Below are 17,221 nucleotides of genomic sequence, written 5' to 3'. Positions count from 1 at the left end.
AAGACATTCCCTTCTCGTTCAGTTAAAGTAAGATAAAATGTTTCATATTAATCTGTGGCAAACAGATTTTTCTCTATCCTTATGGAACTTGTCCAATAGAACATATATTTAGGTCAGATAGTACAGATATATAAGGGATTGGGCCTTGACTTGAACTGAGTGTAGGCTAGATTGCTTTCAAAAAATATCTTGGAAAGCTCCTTTTCTGGCCCTGTTTTTTCAGTACTAGCAATTTGCAGCAAAGTGGTACAGTGGATAGAGTACTGGATCTAGAGTCAGAAGACTCATTTTCCTGATTTCAAATCTAGCCTCAGACACTAGCTGTGTGACCCTGGGAAAGTCACTTAATCCTGTTTGCCTCAGTTTCCTCCTTTGTAAAATGACCTGAAGAGGGAAACAGCAAAACCACTCCAGTATCTTTGCCAAGCAAATCCCAAATAGGGTCACAAAGAGGCAGACACAACTGAAAAACAACTTAACACATTGTGGTAATGAGCTATGGGACTCTACTGCTCCCAAAGAACTAAAGATAAACATCTCATAGAAAGGAAAAGAAGGGTTTATGGGAGTATAGGAGAGTATGACCAGATTGCAGCCCATCAACAATAAGAAATTCCAAGGAATAGGAATGAAGGACACCATCAGAATGTATGGTAGGAAAAGGGGCTGCTCATGTGAAAAGAGCAAGGAAGAGAAGTTGGTTATCACAACTTTATAGAACTTTCCTTTAAACGGATTGTTTATTTTTAAAAATTGATTACCCTTGTGCCAACTTCAAAAATTGTTACTTTTGTTCCATCTTCAAAAATTGTTTGTAGCCGTTCATTTTATGTAAGTGTGGAATTCTTCATATTTCTCCATACAATTGATTGTGATGCATGCAATGTGGCTAGTTTACATGAGGTAATTTTTTTCCAGTACTTCTATTATAGACTAATTTTTATCCCAACCTTGATAAAGCTATGTCAGTGCATAATCCAATAATTTTCCATATCTTCATTAAAGAAATTCACCAATTTTATTGAAAATTTCTCTTTATGTGGCATTGTCATTGTTTTACAAAGTAATGAGTCTTCCCTAATATTTTCAATAACTTATCAGACATATGTATTCAAATGAGCATCTTTAGCTGTATCTCTTGCCTTATCCATTGCAATACAAAATCTAGAAATTTTAGTTTCTCAATTAATTGACTACAGAGGGCATCAGACATATGGATGGTTCTCCTCATTGTATTACTTGACTGTGGAATCACTCCAAGCTCTTTTGCATATGCTTTCCAAGAACATTGCTTTGATTATCTCAGTAGTTGAAGGTAGCATCATTATTCTAATTTTATTTAATTTTAATTAGAGGTAAAAACATTTGTTTTCCTTTATTAGAAGCATCTAAATTTCTCTGGATAAATTTTCATCCTGCCTTTGACAAAATGTTTCAGTTTATTAGATTCTGTGTTATCTGCAGTCATGGCATTCTTACAAAGCAAATCCAATGGGATTGCTTCTCCTTAATAGCACTTATGAATTTCATTGATAATTGTAGTGGATTGTGTTTTCTTGATTTGGAGTTTTTACTTTGCATATATGTATTTCTGCTCCACTTTAAAGCTATCTCTGTTGTCTTTGCTTATACTAGTCTCAGCTGCTCCAGTAAATTTTCTCCTCAAACTATCATTAAGGAATATTTTAAATTTTACTCGTTTAAAATTACACATAATGAAATTGAAACAATCAAATTTAAGTTCAGTTGTTGAAAGCATCGAATGCTTCTCTATCAATGCTCTTAAATTTTATAATTTTTTGCATTGAATGGAATCATCCTATCATACTTTTCAGATGGATCATGTTGAGAGAGATTACAAAGATTGTGACACTTGTAACATACACAAAGATTGTTAAAGTTTATATGCCTTATGTTCAAATACAAGCAGTTCAGCGGCACAACTCAACCTCATCATGAACCTATGTCAGATGTCAGTAACAGTGTCTGATTTTATCAGTATAGGCATTTGGTGCATGCCGATTCATTTCTGCCCTCATTTCTATAGGCTTCGTTAAATAATCGCTTTATTGCTTTCATTGTCCAATAGGTTAAGTTCATTTATTTTATTTAATTTTTAAATTTCCAATTAGTTTTTGGTTTGCTTCTCCATGTATTCTTACTAATAACTATTTTTATTACATTATGATCTGATAAGGTTGCATTTATTATTTCTGCTTTTTTGCATTTTTTTGCCATGTTTCTATGCCCTAGTACATGGTCTGTCTTTGTGAATATTCCATGTACTACTGAAAAGAAGGTGTATTCCTTTTTGTCTCTATTTATTTTTCTCCATACATCTATTAACTCTAATTTTTCTAGGATTTCATTCACCTCTCTTATTTCTTTCTTATTTCTTTTTTGGTTTGATTTATCTAGATTTGATAGGGGAAGGTTGAGGTCACCCACTAGTATAGTTTTGCTATCTATTTTGTCCTTGAGTTCCACTAGCTTCTCCTTTAGAAATTTGGATACTATACCGTTTGGTGCATACTTGTTGAGTACTGATATTTCTTCATTGTTTATACTGCCTTTTATTAGGATGTAATTACCTTCCTTGTCTCTTTTAACCAGATCTACCTTTACTTTGGCTCTGTCAGAAATCATGATTGCAACTCCTGCCTTCTTTTTCTCAGTTAAAGCCCAATAGATTTTGCTCCATCCTTTCATTTTTACTCTATGTATATCTGCCTGTCTCAAGTGTGTTTCTTGTAGACAACATATGGTAGGATTTTGGGTTCTAATCCACTCTGCTATTTGCTTCCATTTTATGGGTGAGTTCATCCCATTCACATTCAAAGTTATAATTATCAACTGTGTATTCCCAGACATTTTGATTCTCTCTCCTTGTCCTGCCCTTTCTTCTTTCACTGTTTCCTTCTATACCAGTGTTTCGTTTTTAATCAGTTCCCCTAATACCCTCTCTTATTGTATTCCCCTTTCTCCCTTCTCCCTTCTTATTCCCCTCTTATTCTTCTTTAGGGTCTTTTTAAGCTATCCCCCCCCCCGCCTCCTCCCTTCCTAGTGTTGCTTCCCTCCCCACCAGTCCTTTTGTTACCCTTCTACTTCTCTATAGGGCACGAATCTCTGCCCCAGTGGATCTGATTGTTCTTCCCTCTTTAAGTTGATTTCAGTGCACTTAGGTATTAAATATTTCCTCCCTCCAACCTCTTTACCCTTCCAGAGTTTTGTTATTCTTCCCTGTTCATCCCATGTGCTTCTTTATGGAATATAAATTTATTCCATTTTTTTGTTTTCCCATTTTTCTTAATATTACCTTCTTTTTCCCCTCTTATTTTGTATATATTTATGCATACATATATATGTACATATATATACATATATATCTTGACATTTCATCTTATACAGTTTGTCATTGTTCCCTCTATGTAAACTTCTTCTAGTTACCCTGTTGATAATAACAATTTTTAATATTTGCCAAAATATTCTTTTCTTCTAGGGATATAAATTGATTGAACTTATTAGGTCCCTTAAAGAAAAGATTTCCCCACCCCCACCCCACCCCACTCTCTTAATTACTTTATGGTGATTCTCTTGAGTTCTGTGTTTGGGCAGCAAACTCTCTGTTTAAGTCTGGTTTTTTCTTTATGAATGCTTGAAAGTCCTCAATTTTATTGAATGACTATACTTTCTCCTACAAAAATATAGTCATTTTTGCTGGATAGTTGATTCTTGGTTGTAGACCCAGTTCTCTTGCTTTCCAGAATATTATGTTCTATGCCTTCCGGTCCTTCAATGTAGATGTAGTCAGATCCTGTCTTATCCTATCTGTGGTTCCCTGGTATCTGAATGACTTCTTTTGAGCAGCTTGTAATATTTTTTCCTTGGTCTGGTAGTTTTTTAATTTGTCTATAATATTCCTGGAAGTTGTTAGTTGTGGATTAAATGTAGGAGGTGATCTGTGGATTCTTTCAATTTCCACTTTTCCCTCTTGTTCAAGAATGTCATGGCAGTTTTCTTGGATAATTTCCTTTAGGATGATGTCTAAACCCTTTCTTTTGTCATGATGTTCTGGTAAACCAATAATTCTTAAATTGTCTCTTCTAGCTCTATTCTCCAGATCTTTGGTTGAATCAATGAGGTGTTTCATATTCTCCTCAAATTTTTCATTTTTTAAAATTTTGTTTTATATATTCTTGCTGCCTTGTGAAGTCATTTGCTTCTAGTTGTTGAGTTCTATTTTTTAAAGACTAAATTTCATCCCTGGCTTTTTGGTCATCCCTCTCCTTCTGGTCTGATTTTCTTTGTAGATCATCTTTTGCCTTCTTTGCTTTGTTTTCAAGCTGGTCAATTCTGGCTTTTAAGACTTTATTTTCTTGTTTTAGTTCATGTATTTCCTTTTTCAAATTGTCTTTAGCCTCTCTTGATTCCTTTTTGATTTCCTGAAGTTGTTAAGTTAATTGAATTTTGAGATCTTCCAAAGCCTGTGTCCAATTCACTGGAGCTTCTTCCTCTTCTATTTCATTTGCTCTCTTTTCACTTCTTTGAAAGAAGCCGTCAATTGTCATTTCTTTTCTGTTTTTTTCTGTTGTTTACTCATATTTTTTCCTTTTCTGTCCTGCTAGTTTAAGCAGACGGATTTAATGAGCTTTGATGAAAGATCTTCCCCCAGCTGGCAATGGAGGTTTGTAGTTATGTTCTCAGAAGTCCATGGGAGAGGGGTGTTGGAGTTTCTCTGCCCTCTGAAGACTTCCTGTCTGTCCAATTGATGTGATTAAGCCTGTGTTGATTGGATCAGTCTGTATTGCTTAATGTGCTCTGAAGTTAAAACCTTGAGAGGAAAAAAAAGAAGTTGGGGGACAAGATGGAGTGTTTTCGCTGAGCTGTCCAGCAGTAGGGTCCCCTTGTTCTGTCCTGCTGTTTGACCTGGTTTTCTTTCCTCCTGAAGCCCTTTGTTCTCTATCTTGGTGTGATAAAGCCAGGCGGTCTGAGGTTTGTCTCCATCTAAACCGCTATCTTCCAAGAGTTTTTGCTGTGTTTCTCTGGCTTTCTCCTCCAGTCACCTTCTTGGTGCCTGTGTTCAACTCCCCAAGTCCAGTGCCAGCAAGGCCCTCTCTTCAGGAGGATGAGCTTGCACAACCGGAGATTTCAGGGGCCTCTAGAGACTCAGCATAGCATGTGGTGGAGAGGTCCTGGGATTCCCCTTCTATACCCTCAGACCTGACAGTTCAAGAATTCAAGCCTTTTTCTCAATGTATTTCTTGAGCTGTCCAATGGTAGGATACCCTTGCTCTGTCCTGTTGTTAGATTTGATCCTCTTTCTTCTAGAAGTGCATTGTTTTCTATCTCAGTGTGGAAAGGGTGTAGAGGTTTTATTTTAAGATTTGTTCTGTCTAAACTGCCATTTTCCCAGAATTCCTTATTGCTAAATTTAAATAATGTATTTTTCCCAAGGATATCTCATTTGGAAGAATTTTACGTGTGTGTGTGTGTGTGTGTGTGTGTGTGTGTGTGTGTGTGTGTGTGTGTGTGTGTATTTATATATTTTAAGCCCATACTTTCTGCTTAGTAACAACTCTAAGTCAAAAGGGCCAAGGTCTAGCTAACAGGGTTAAGTGACTTGCCTAGGATTATGTAGTGAGAAAATGTCTGAGGCCAGATTTGAATCAGGTCCTCCTGACTTCAGGCCTTGATCTATATCCACTGAGCCAGCTAGCTGCTCTCATGATTTTGGGGAAATTGTAAATGGAGACATTCGGGCAAAAATTTTATAAAATGGACATGCTGAAGTTTGAAAGTATATTCAGTGTTATTGTCTTTACTCTTGAAAAATATATATTTTGTTTTGTGTTTTACAAAATTGGCCAATTATATTCAGTTAAGGTAGTTAAAGGAACAATGCTATGTTTTAGTGACAGTGTGTATGGAAGTAATTTGTAATCTTCATCTGTCAGTGATGGTCTTATTTGGTGGTTTGCTGTAACATCACTGAGAAACATTTCATAATATATGAAAAGCCAGGAAATAGCCCATTTTTGTTAGCATAATCTTTCTTCCCTTTTTCAATAGAGAAAACCTACTTTAGAGCCTATGGAAAGAATGTCAAAAGCTGTCTAGGGATAGAAATTCATGTTTCTGATCCCCAAGATCTGAATTCAGGCTCACTGGGAAAGCCAAGGAGGCCAACTGACCTTTGTTTCCATTTTCTTTCAGATGTAATTCTCCTGCATCCAAATGCCTCTGCAGAGAAAGCCAGAAACGTCCTTTCTGTGGAAGCTGCCCCTGGAGAGCTGGTTGGAGAGCAAGCAGCCAACCAGCCAGCTCCAGTTCATCCAAGTACCATTAATTTTTCCCTAAAGCAGTGGGGCACTGAGATCAAGTGAGTCTTCATTGTTTCCCAGCTCCACCAGAGCTATGTGGGCACTGTGGGGCAACAGAAAAGGCATAGTGTTTAGAGTCAGGAGACCTGGGTTCAAGTCCAGCTGCTGACACTTGCCAGCTGTGTGAATATGGTCATGCCACTGTATACCTCTGGACCTCTGTGAAGTGGGAATAATAATATTTATTCTGCCTATCTGAGTTCTGGTGAGGAAAAGATTTTGTAAGGCTTTGTCAGCCTTTTTGAGTTATGTAAATGGGAGATCATTCTCATTACTAAGAAGTTGTGGGGATTTTGCCAACATCACCCTTCACTTTCCACCCTTTCTCACAGGCCAGAAAGCTTAGTCATTTTAGTTGTACAGCCCCTTCTCCCTGGACAAAAATATTTTGTACATAAAATGAAGCCAGTGAAGTGGTGCAAATAAGTGAATTTCATAGCTAGGCAACCTTGGAGCTTAGAGATCACAGAGTTCAGCCTTTTATTGGGCAGATGAGGGCACTGAGGCCCAGAGGAGGGTGGAGAAGGGTGAGCACTGTAGGCATGAGAGTCAGCCAAGGCAGAGGGAACCGAGCAAGCTGGCTCGGCTGTTCCAAAGCCGGATATGAAGGGAGAGGAACATGCAGAGAGGTCGGGGCCAGAGTGCCAAGGGCTTGACGAGCTGCACTAAATGATCTGGCTCCTGGCCTTCTCCCTTCCCCCTCCATAGTCTGCCTTCTGTGGGTCTGCAGGCTCCGGCATTAGCTCATACCCCCTCAGCCTCTGATCCTCTGCCCTTCACCCTGCTCGTGCCCATCTCTAACTACTTGGATTTATTCTTTTTATAATTGGCATGGAGGCAGCTCGGCCTCGGAGCCAGGGAGGCCTGGGTTCAGGTCCAGCATCTGGCATCCGCCGCCTCAGACACTTCCCACCTCCGTGTTGCAGAGACGGTGCCTGCCTGTCTTTGCAGAGGGAGCTGCTCTCTGGCAGCTGCCTCTGGCCATGGGATCACTCTGGTCCCTCTCTTGGTCTCTTCTCTCCTGTACTTCATTCTTGTCTCCCCTGTTGGCACATCAGCTCCTTGTGCCTGCAGGAACTGGAGCTGCTTCCCTAGTACCATTCCCTGGAGCTGCTTCCCTAGTACTAGTGTGGCACTGGACCCAGACTGGGAACTGAATTGAACTGAGAAAGCAGCTAGTCTGCCCTGTGCCAGCACAGATATTCTTTTTTCTCAAATGATTGTCTAAACCTTTGCTTGAAGACCTTTCCTAACAGGGACTCATCCCCACCCCAGAAAGCCTGAGCTCCTTTTGGATGATGTCATTCTTGGTATCTCCCCATAGACAGAGCCCAAATGTGTCTCTCTAGCTCTGAGCCATTGTCATTAGGTTTCCTAACAAGATTCCAAATTCTGCTTGTTAGCTCTCTGTCCTCTCTAAAAATGCAAATGAGAGAAGGATTCAAAAGAAGCAGTTGATAGTGTGCCAGGACTAAGGAGGGAGGCCTTTGGTTTATTGGCTGAGCCAGCCTCAGGCTGGCATGGAGACCCCAGTGAGCACAGCAGGCCCCAGCAGGCAGCAAAGGCTGAGAACCACAATCAGAACTGCCCAGTGAATAGCCCAGAAGTTGGCTTTGTATCCTGGGGGGACAGTTGATGAGCCAAGGCCAGAGAAACACTGAAATCTCTGCATCTGTTAGGAAATGATGGTATTGGCCTGTCATGGACAGTCAGGCAGTAAGAGGGTGGGAGGAAGCAGAGGGCTAAGGGTCAAGAGCCCAGGCTTCTGGCCAGATGAGGTCACATGTCAGCAGTACTTTGGGATGACATTTTTTGTTTTGAACTGGACATTCATTTGACTTCATCAGTGTAGTGGGCTCATTTGTCCATGGACTTCAGTATCTGCTCTGTACCTGACTGGCCCAAACTCACACAGCCATTATATGTAAGAGGCCTTGAACCCTGGGCCTCCTGCTTCTGGAGCTGTGTCTCTACACAATTTCTTTCTTCTTCTTTTTTTTTTTTTAGTTTGCAATGCTTTTTAAAACTTTTTTTATTTTATTGATTAATTATGAAACATTTTCCATGGTTACATAATTCATATTCTTTCCCGCCCCTCCTACCACCCCTCTCCCATAGTCAATGCACAATTCCACTGGGTTTTACATGAGACCACACTATTTCTTAAGAAACTGCATAAAGCCATCTATACATGGAAGACAGTCATAGCAGTATTACTGACTCTCCTAAGGCAACACAGCTCCTTAGTGAAGATCCACCTAACTTCTCATTTTACTCATATGTTGAATAGGGAAAAGGCCTGTTTTTCATACTTCTCACAATTGGGGCCAGTGGGGTAATGAATCAATGTGAAAATGGTTTGGAAAAATCCAACATTCTATATTAACGTTTGTGTGGGAGGTTTCCATGCCCACGATGATCTATGGTACAACTATTTTTAGCATGAAAAATACTTAATTCAGTTACCCTGTACCAGACACTGGCATTTTCAAAGTCATGGTAGCTTTCCATTTTTTTTCTAGTAAGGCATACTTTAAGATAACCACCACACAACCTCAGAGTTAAGCATTTGCAGAAAATTGACTTTTACTTTGAGTCTAACTTGTCTTGAAACTCAGTGTTTCTGTTAACTTCTTTCAAAATTCAGATTTGTATTCTACAGCTCTCAGTGATGCTCAGTCTTCTGCCCATCTTTTTTCCTTTGCTCACATTCATTAATAAACACCCACCTGTGAGGAGACAAGTCATTGTTTTTCATGACAATAATCACATGAATTCATTAAATAAATTGATGCTGGAATTTTACTTAATTGTTTTTCACATTTACATAAAGCATTTTACAATTTTCACTTTGCTTTCCTTAATGTTACTCTCTGCATGGTATGGATAGTTGATGATTCTTCCCATTTACTTGGAGGAAACCAAGGGGATATGACTGGCCCACTAACATATATCTAATAAGAAGCAGAGCCAGGAAGGAAACCCACATTTTCTGATGGAAAATGCTATGGTTTTCTACTGATTTTTTGGTATTATTTGTCTAGTTCTGATAGGGGAAGGTTTCCCTAAAACCCACTAGTATGGTTTTACTATCTATTTTCTCCTTGAGCTCCTTCAATTTCTCCTTTAAAAATCTAGAAGCTATACCATTTGGTGCATATATGTTGAATACTGATATTTCTTCATTATTTATGTTGGCTTTTATCAAGATATAGTTTCTTTCTTTGTCTCTTTTAATCAAATCTATTTTTGCTCCTTCTTTTTCTTAGTTACAGTCCAATAGATTCTGCTCTAGCCTTTTACCTTTACCCTGTGTGTGTCTATCTGCCTCATGCGCGTTTCTTATAGACAAAATATACTAGGATTCTGGTGTTTAATCCATTTTTCTATGCCCTTGTGTTTTATGGGTGAGTTCACCCCATTCACATTCACAGTTATGATTACTAACTGTGTATTCCCCTCTATTTTAACTTCCTTCTTTAATTCTAACTTTACTCCTATTCTTTTCCTTCCCTGCTTTTAGTCAGTCTCCCCCCTTTCCCCTCCCATTATATTGTTCCCCTTATACTCCCTCCCTTTTTACTTCCTTCTTACTATAGGACTTTTTGGATGACCCCTCCCAGCTTCTCCCTCCCTTGTATTTCTCCTCTCCCCACCACCCCATTTCTTATTCCTCTTCTACTTTTCTATAGAATATGATTCAATTCTATACCCCAATGAGTCTGGCTATTCTTCTATTTCTGAGCCAATTCCACTGACAGTACAGTTTAAGTATTACCTATCACTAACCTCTTCCTCCCTTTCATTGTATTGATTTCCCCACCCACCCATCCCCAGAACTTCTTTATGTGATATATTTTGCCTTTGGTTTTCTATTGAACTGTGCTGGTTCTGTTACTTTATAAAGATGAGTGCAGACTGCATCTTTTTACTTTTTACTTTCTAATCCTGATAGTAAGAGTGGTTTTGTGAAGAGGAAGGAAACCTTTCAGGGCAGAAATTCTGTCTGTGATCTCCGCAATAGTATATTTATACATTATAGAATGTTGGGCTTTTCAAGTGTCTTAAGAAATGGCCTATTTTAGTAAGCCTTTCCTTGGGTCTGTTTGATGTCCAGGTAGCTTTCTGAAGCTTCTCAGAAGCAGTAAAATATATTGTAGCCAGTGTAAATGCAATGAGATGTCTAAAGTTGGTGTTTATAATTCACTTCCACAAGAGCTTCCACATGGCAAAGTGGAGCCTTTCAATTTGTCTACAGGCTGAAAAATCCCTTAAATGGTGAAATCTCATTGCAGGGTTTTGTTTTAAAATGTGCTCATAAGCTTAAGGTTGAGAGACTTGGTTAGCAGACAGGCCTAGGGAATCATAGGCCTGCTAGGAGGGAGGCTTTAGTCAGCGAGTTCTTAGTGAGGAAACACTCCTTTCTTTGTTATTGTCTCTAATTCCACTGAGGGTTCTGGATAAATTGGGTTTCAGTGGAATCTGAAATGTCAATTGATGGAATTCACATGGCTCTAGGCTCTTAAGAAATCTGATAATTGTTTTTCTAATTCTTCTATGAACTTTTAAAAATCCAAATATAACAATGAAATATAGAAGGATTTTTTAAAAAGCAAAGCATGCAAAACTTTCCTATGAAAATCTGGATAGAATATTAACATTTGGCAGAAGTCAGCTCATCCTCCTGGATAAGTTGTAGATCAGAGCAGCTGCAGATCTAGTCAACAAATGCAAAGAAACAAGCTGCTGTTTCTCCTGCATAGTAGGTGATAGCTAAGTATTTGCTGAATGAATGAACTGATTCTAGACCCTCTAATATAGGTACTACACCAGTATGCTAGTTGTATCGGCCTGCTCAGTGAGAAGACACTCCACTTAACCCTATTGTGCATCTACCTTTCTGGCTTTATTTTATGTTTTCCCCCTTCACAGATGTTGTTACAACCAATTGAAACCATTTGCTTCTGCCAGCTCTCTTCCTGCCCTCTCCTAATTCCATGCTTTGTTCCAGGCCTTCTTCTAGTGCTTCCTGCATTGCATGACTATTTCTATTCAAGTCTCAGATGTCAGCTTATCCATGAATTAAAGTAATCACTCTTTCTTTGAATTAATTTTTTTGGATCTGTCCTTTTCCCTTATAGCAAAAGGGGTTGGTGGCACATTGAATAGAGCACTGGGATGGGAGTCAGGAAGACCTGGATTCAAATCCAGTCTCAGATATTTACTTGAGAAAGTTACTTATTCTCTCTGTGCCTCAGTTTCCTGAACCATAAAATAGGGATAATATTAGCACCCACCCTGCAAAGTTGTTGTGAGAGATCAAAGGAAGCAGTATTTGTAAAACACTTAGCACAGTGCTTGGTATAAAGGAGATGCCTAATAATACTTGTTCCTTTCCCTTCTCTCTGTCTGTCTCTGTCTCTGCCTCTGTCTCTGTCTGTCTGTCTCTCCTCTCTCTCTCTCTCTCTCTCTCTCTCTCTCTCTCTCTCTCTCTCTCTCTCTCTTTTGTTTGGTTAATTTTATTTTATTTCTTCAATTTTATGTAGAAATAATTTTTAACAATTATTATCTGACTCTTTTTATTCAAATTCTCTCTTTCCCTCCTTTCCTCCCTCCCCTTTATCCTCTCTAAGGTGGCAAATAGTTTGATATAGGTTTTACCAGTGCTTTCATGCAATACATTTTCTATATTCCTCTTGCTATGAAAGAAAACACGTATCACACATATAAGCCTTCCTCACTTCATTAATACATTCTACTTTATATGATTTTTTGTGTATGTATATATATATATATATATATATAATTTCCCTCTTAGATGAGAAGCTCCCTGAGGGCATGAACTTTCTATTAATAGCTTCTATTGCTTGCTTTGTCTTGTAAAGATTTCTTATTTTTGTTTTTATAGCATTTAGTAACTATACTATTTTACTTAAGGGTGCTCAGTGTTGTGAGGAAGATTAATAAATGAGTAGATTTTACCATAAGATCAGTGAGACATTAATGATTTCAGGTCCTGAACCACTGGCAGATCAGCCCTTCATTGGCACTCTGAACCTAGTTATATGAGTATTCCATCAAGCAGATTGAGATCCAACCATGCTTTCTTGTCCTGTGCTCCTCTTCTTGATGTATTCTCCAATATGTCCTTTAGAGGATCTACCCATTGGGCTAGAAATCATCTTTTGTACCAGAGCAGTGCTTGGGCTGGTCATCTGTTACCACTTGCTTTTACTACATGTCTGGCCCAACTCCTTTCCTGATAATGCATTTTTAGGAAAATATCCCTTATGCCACTTTTAAAAAATTATATTAATGATGACCTTTATTCAGCATCTTTTAAAATTGAATTTAATTAATGAGTATTTTTCTCCCTCCCTCCAACCTGTCCCTTCCCCATGTGAGGGGGGAAAAAGATAGAGAAACACAGAACAGGACTAACATATTCCTGGGCTTGAAATAGAGCTCAGCTCCCCCCACTTCTCTCTCAGAACCTTGGAGAGCCAAATTCCAAACTATAGAAAGCACCAGCATGGCAGTACTCTGTACTGCTGGGCCAGAAAACTGAAGAACAACAGGAACAGGGCAGAATCTTGTATGTGGATATCTGTGTGGCACTCAATTAAGCTTAAGGGAGACAACCCGGTATCCAGATGGGCCCAGTTCTGTTCTCCCAAAAGTCACTTGGGCAGAGAGACCTAGACTAGTGAACCATGAATTGGCCAGAATGGGAGGAAGCTGAGATGTTTTGAGACCTGGCCAAAGAGGAACTGCCATCAGAGAAAAGGGATTCAGAAAGTGGGCAATAGGGGAAGATAAGCTCCTCTTATCCACCCCACACCCCCAAAAAAAAAGAAAGAAAAAGGAAAAGAAAGAAGGAAATCTCCAAAGATCTCAGGAGGCTAAAGAAAACTTAAAGACCTTGATCATAACCAGATAAATCAACAGGGAAAACATGAATAGCAGAAGGAAATATGGTCACCAGATCTGCTAAAAGAGTTTATATCTATATGAATAAATGCTGCAAAACAAAGCAAATGACTAAGCACTTTATAAGACAAGAGGACTATGGAATTCGAGGAGAAAATAGAACCACAGCACACTATTTCTGAGTGGATTAAAAGAGAAATGAAAATTACAAAACTAGCATTTATGGTCTATACAACAGAAATAATTGGTAGAACAGAAAAATTTGAATTTGCATGGGCAAGTTTCACCGAAGAAATGAAAGAAAGGACAACTGATTAAGAAGGCATATACACAGATGCAAAGAACAATCCAGAAGAAGATCAAAAAGCAGTAACATTAAAAGAAAAAATGATCTCATCAATCAAAAGATGTTGATCTTGAAGAAAGGACACATAGAGACAATCTAAGGAGTATAGGTCTCCTAGAAGAACACAAATCAAAAGACTTTGGACACTGTCATGCAAAAATAATACAAGAAAACTATCTAGAATTTCTGAACACAGAAAAGGAAAAGCAATTAAAAGAAAGCATAGACCTCCCCAGAAAAAAAAAAAAAAAAAAAAAAAAAAAAAAAAAAAAAACTCCAAGCCCGCAAATTGCAAGCCACATAATGACTAAATTTAGTGATTCAATTCAGAATCAACAAATTCTGTCAGCAGCCAAGGGGAAAGTCATTTAATACACAAGAAAGCACTGAACAATTCCTCAGGTGCAATTCAAAGACTTCTAGTCCATCCTGTTCTTGAAAAAGAATCCTCACTACTACATTCTTTTCCTGGGGACCTTCATTTTTTAATAGAGCCTGTTAGGATTTTTGTCCTTAGATCAAGCCTAAATTTGTCACTTTGATTTCTCCTGGGGTGGCTCCAACTTTTGTCCTCTGGGACCAAACCAATCATGAATAGCCCTTTCAATCACTTGAAGGCAGCTATCTTTACTTCAAGAGCCTTCTCTTCTCAGGGCTAAAAGTCTCCAATTCCATTCTTATAGAGCATAGGTTTGAGACATTTTCCTGTTCTGATTGCCATCTTTTGATGCTCCCTGGCTTATTGATGGTCTTCCTAATAAGTAATTCCCAGAACTGAACCCAGTTTTCTAGATGTAGGTCCTCAGGACAGAAGAGAGTAAGATTCATCTCTATTCCTGGAAGCTACACCTCTCTTAATGCAGCCCAATAGCACTGTTATTTTGAGTATGAAGTCCAATAAGATGCCCAAATCTTTTTCAAACAAACTGAAGTCCCTATCTAGTACTTGTGAAATCAATTATTTTGACCCCAAATATAAATTTTTACATTTTATCCCTATTAAATTTTTTTTTTTATTTTTTAAACCCTTAACTTCTGTGTATTGGCTCCTAGGTGGAAGAATGGTAAGGGTGGGCAATGAGGGTCAAGTGACTTGCCCAGGGTCACACAGCTAGGAAGTGTCTGAGGCCAGATTTGAACCTAGGACCTCCCATCTCTAGGCCTGACTCTCAATCCACTGAGCTACCCAGCTGCCCCCTCCTATTAAATTTTATCTCAGATTCAGACCAGTTTTCTATCCTGTCAGGATTTTTTTTTTAATTTTGGATCCATCTGCAAACATGATGAAGAGACTATCTGTGCCTTTATCCAAGTCATTGATTAAAAATGTTAGATAGTGCAGGGCCAAGCTCAGATCTTGGAGGCACTCCACTAAAAACTAAAGGTGACATCAAACCACTAATTTCTTTGAGTACAATCATTCAATGAATTCTTTACTAATCTATTCCACATCTGTCCATCTTTTCCATAAAAAGAGCATGAAAAACTATCATGCTTTGTGAAAAATCAGTAAACTGTTCCATTTCCATGTTCTACCAGTTTAACCCTATTAAAGTAAGGCTTATCTGACATGACTTGTTCTTGACTCCAGTCAATTATCAAATGTTCATTAAGTGCCTTCTGTGCTAGGTACTGGGATACAGAGACTCACAGTATATAATAAATGTATGTTAATAAGGAGATCATTGAACAGAATTGTCTTCAAACTTACATTTATCAAAGAATTCTATACTATCTTAACATGTACGTAAGAAGAACCCCTTTGTTGGAGAAGAACCTGTAAAGTCACATTTTGTAGTACTGTGTCAAATGCCTCTATGGAGCTAACAAATACAGCCGGTTATTGTATTCACTGTACTTTCCTATCAATTAAGTGACTATAAAAATGCGATCTTATATACAAATTCAAAATGAGTGAAAGTCTGCCTGCTCAGTTCTCATTTTGTCATCAATAACACCCTCTCTCTAGAATATCCTTTTGAAGATTGGAAAGTTGGTAGAGATTTTTGTCCTTTCAGTTGCCTTTTTTGGAGATAATAATATTATTGTCCTTTCTTCAGTTCCTCTCTAAAATATTTTATCAAATAATCTCTTGTAGCACATTTTTCTTCTTTACCTAACTATAGGTCTAGCTACTCTTCTCCATACAGGCACTTAAATACATTTCTTCTTCTTCATGTAGACATTTGAGGATTGAGTTGTTAGGGTCCAGTAGTGCTGGTTCCACTATCATTGATGATGATAAAAAAACTTGTTATAAAAATGCATGTTATTTTCTTCCATTTTTCATTTGTTTCTTCTGTAGTTTTTTTCTTTCTTTATTAGTGACTTTGGAAGAATGAGTGAGGCCAATGACTTTGCCCAACATTGCATTACTTAAATTCAATTTATGTGTAAGACAAAAGACATCATCAGAGGACAGCTGGGTAGCTCAGTGGATTGAGAACCAGGTCTAGAGTTGGGAGGTCCTGGGTTCAAATCCGACCTCAGACACTTCCCAGCTGTGTGACCCTGGGCAAGTCACTTGGCCCCCATTGCCTACCCTTACCACTCTTCTGCCTTGGAGCCAGTACACAGTATTGACTCCAAGATGCAAGGTAAGGGTTTAAAAAAAAAAAGACTCCATCAGTGGTATCATTTTGTTCTTGAGTATAACAACTGACTAACCAATTTTTCTTTCTGAATGCTGTTGGTTGAGATTCATGCTGAGTTATATACACACTTGTTTTAATCCAACCCTTCTTTTTGCTGTTGTTTGAGATGAAATTGCTTATAGTCATCTGCCAATCCCTATAACATTTTACAGCTGAATTTGCTTTTTAGACTAGTGTTGTCCTTGGCTTCTGCTCAGCAAAGAAATGAAATGTGTGTTGGCTAGGGTAATTTCTGACTTCTTTGGTCCTATTTCTTTGCTGCTTTATATTTAACTTCTCTATAAAATGGTGATAATTGAGATCAGCATCCCTGCCTTTTCCTATTTTCTCACCTTTTTTAAAAGCATCAATAGTTTGCCCCATAAGATCAGGTTGGAGATGCTAGAGATAGACAGGGTATCATCTTCACATCTTTATCCTTTCTTCTAATTTAATCTTAATTCTAATAAACTAATCAATTTCTGATTGCTATGACTTTCTGTGTAATCATTGGTTTTCTTTCGATTAAGATTTAGCCTGTCCTCCCCTCCCTTCTCTTCTCTCTTTCCCTTTCTCTGCCCTTCCCTTCTTTTCTTGTTCCCTCTCTTTCACACAATCACACCAGTTTCTCTCAGATCACTTGTCAAAAGTGAAATGTAATAACAAAAGTGATTGTGCTTTCTTTTTTTTGTTTTTGTTTTTGTTTTTGTTTTTTTTAAACCCTTAACTTCTGTGTATTGACTTATAGGTGGAAGATTGGTAAGGGTGGGCAATGGGGGTCAAGTGACTTGCCCAGGGTCACACAGCTGGGAAGTGTCTGAGGGCAGATTTGAACCCAGGACCTCCTATCTCTAGGCCTGGCTCTCAATCCACTGAGCTACCCAGCTGCCCCCTGTGCTTTCTTTTACTTAAAAGATTTTAAATAGTCATTT

The 17,221-nt window shown here is 38.3% G+C and overlaps 1 protein-coding gene across 1 annotated transcript in view; it reads left to right on the top strand.

Moving 5' to 3' along the window:
- TBC1D2B (TBC1 domain family member 2B) overlaps positions 1-17,221 on the top strand; it is an 80,792-nt gene that overhangs the window by 35,197 nt on the left and 28,374 nt on the right. The window contains exon 3 of the mRNA XM_044659163.1: positions 6,214-6,379. Within this exon, the coding sequence (XP_044515098.1) occupies positions 6,214-6,379 (166 nt within the window). The remainder of the gene's footprint in view (positions 1-6,213; positions 6,380-17,221) is intronic.

Source organism: Gracilinanus agilis, chromosome 2, assembly GCF_016433145.1.
Source record: "Gracilinanus agilis isolate LMUSP501 chromosome 2, AgileGrace, whole genome shotgun sequence".
NCBI classification, from domain to species: domain Eukaryota; kingdom Metazoa; phylum Chordata; class Mammalia; order Didelphimorphia; family Didelphidae; genus Gracilinanus; species Gracilinanus agilis.
Note: the sequence above shows the minus strand (reverse complement) of the source record. Positions and strands in the feature narration are given on the sequence as shown.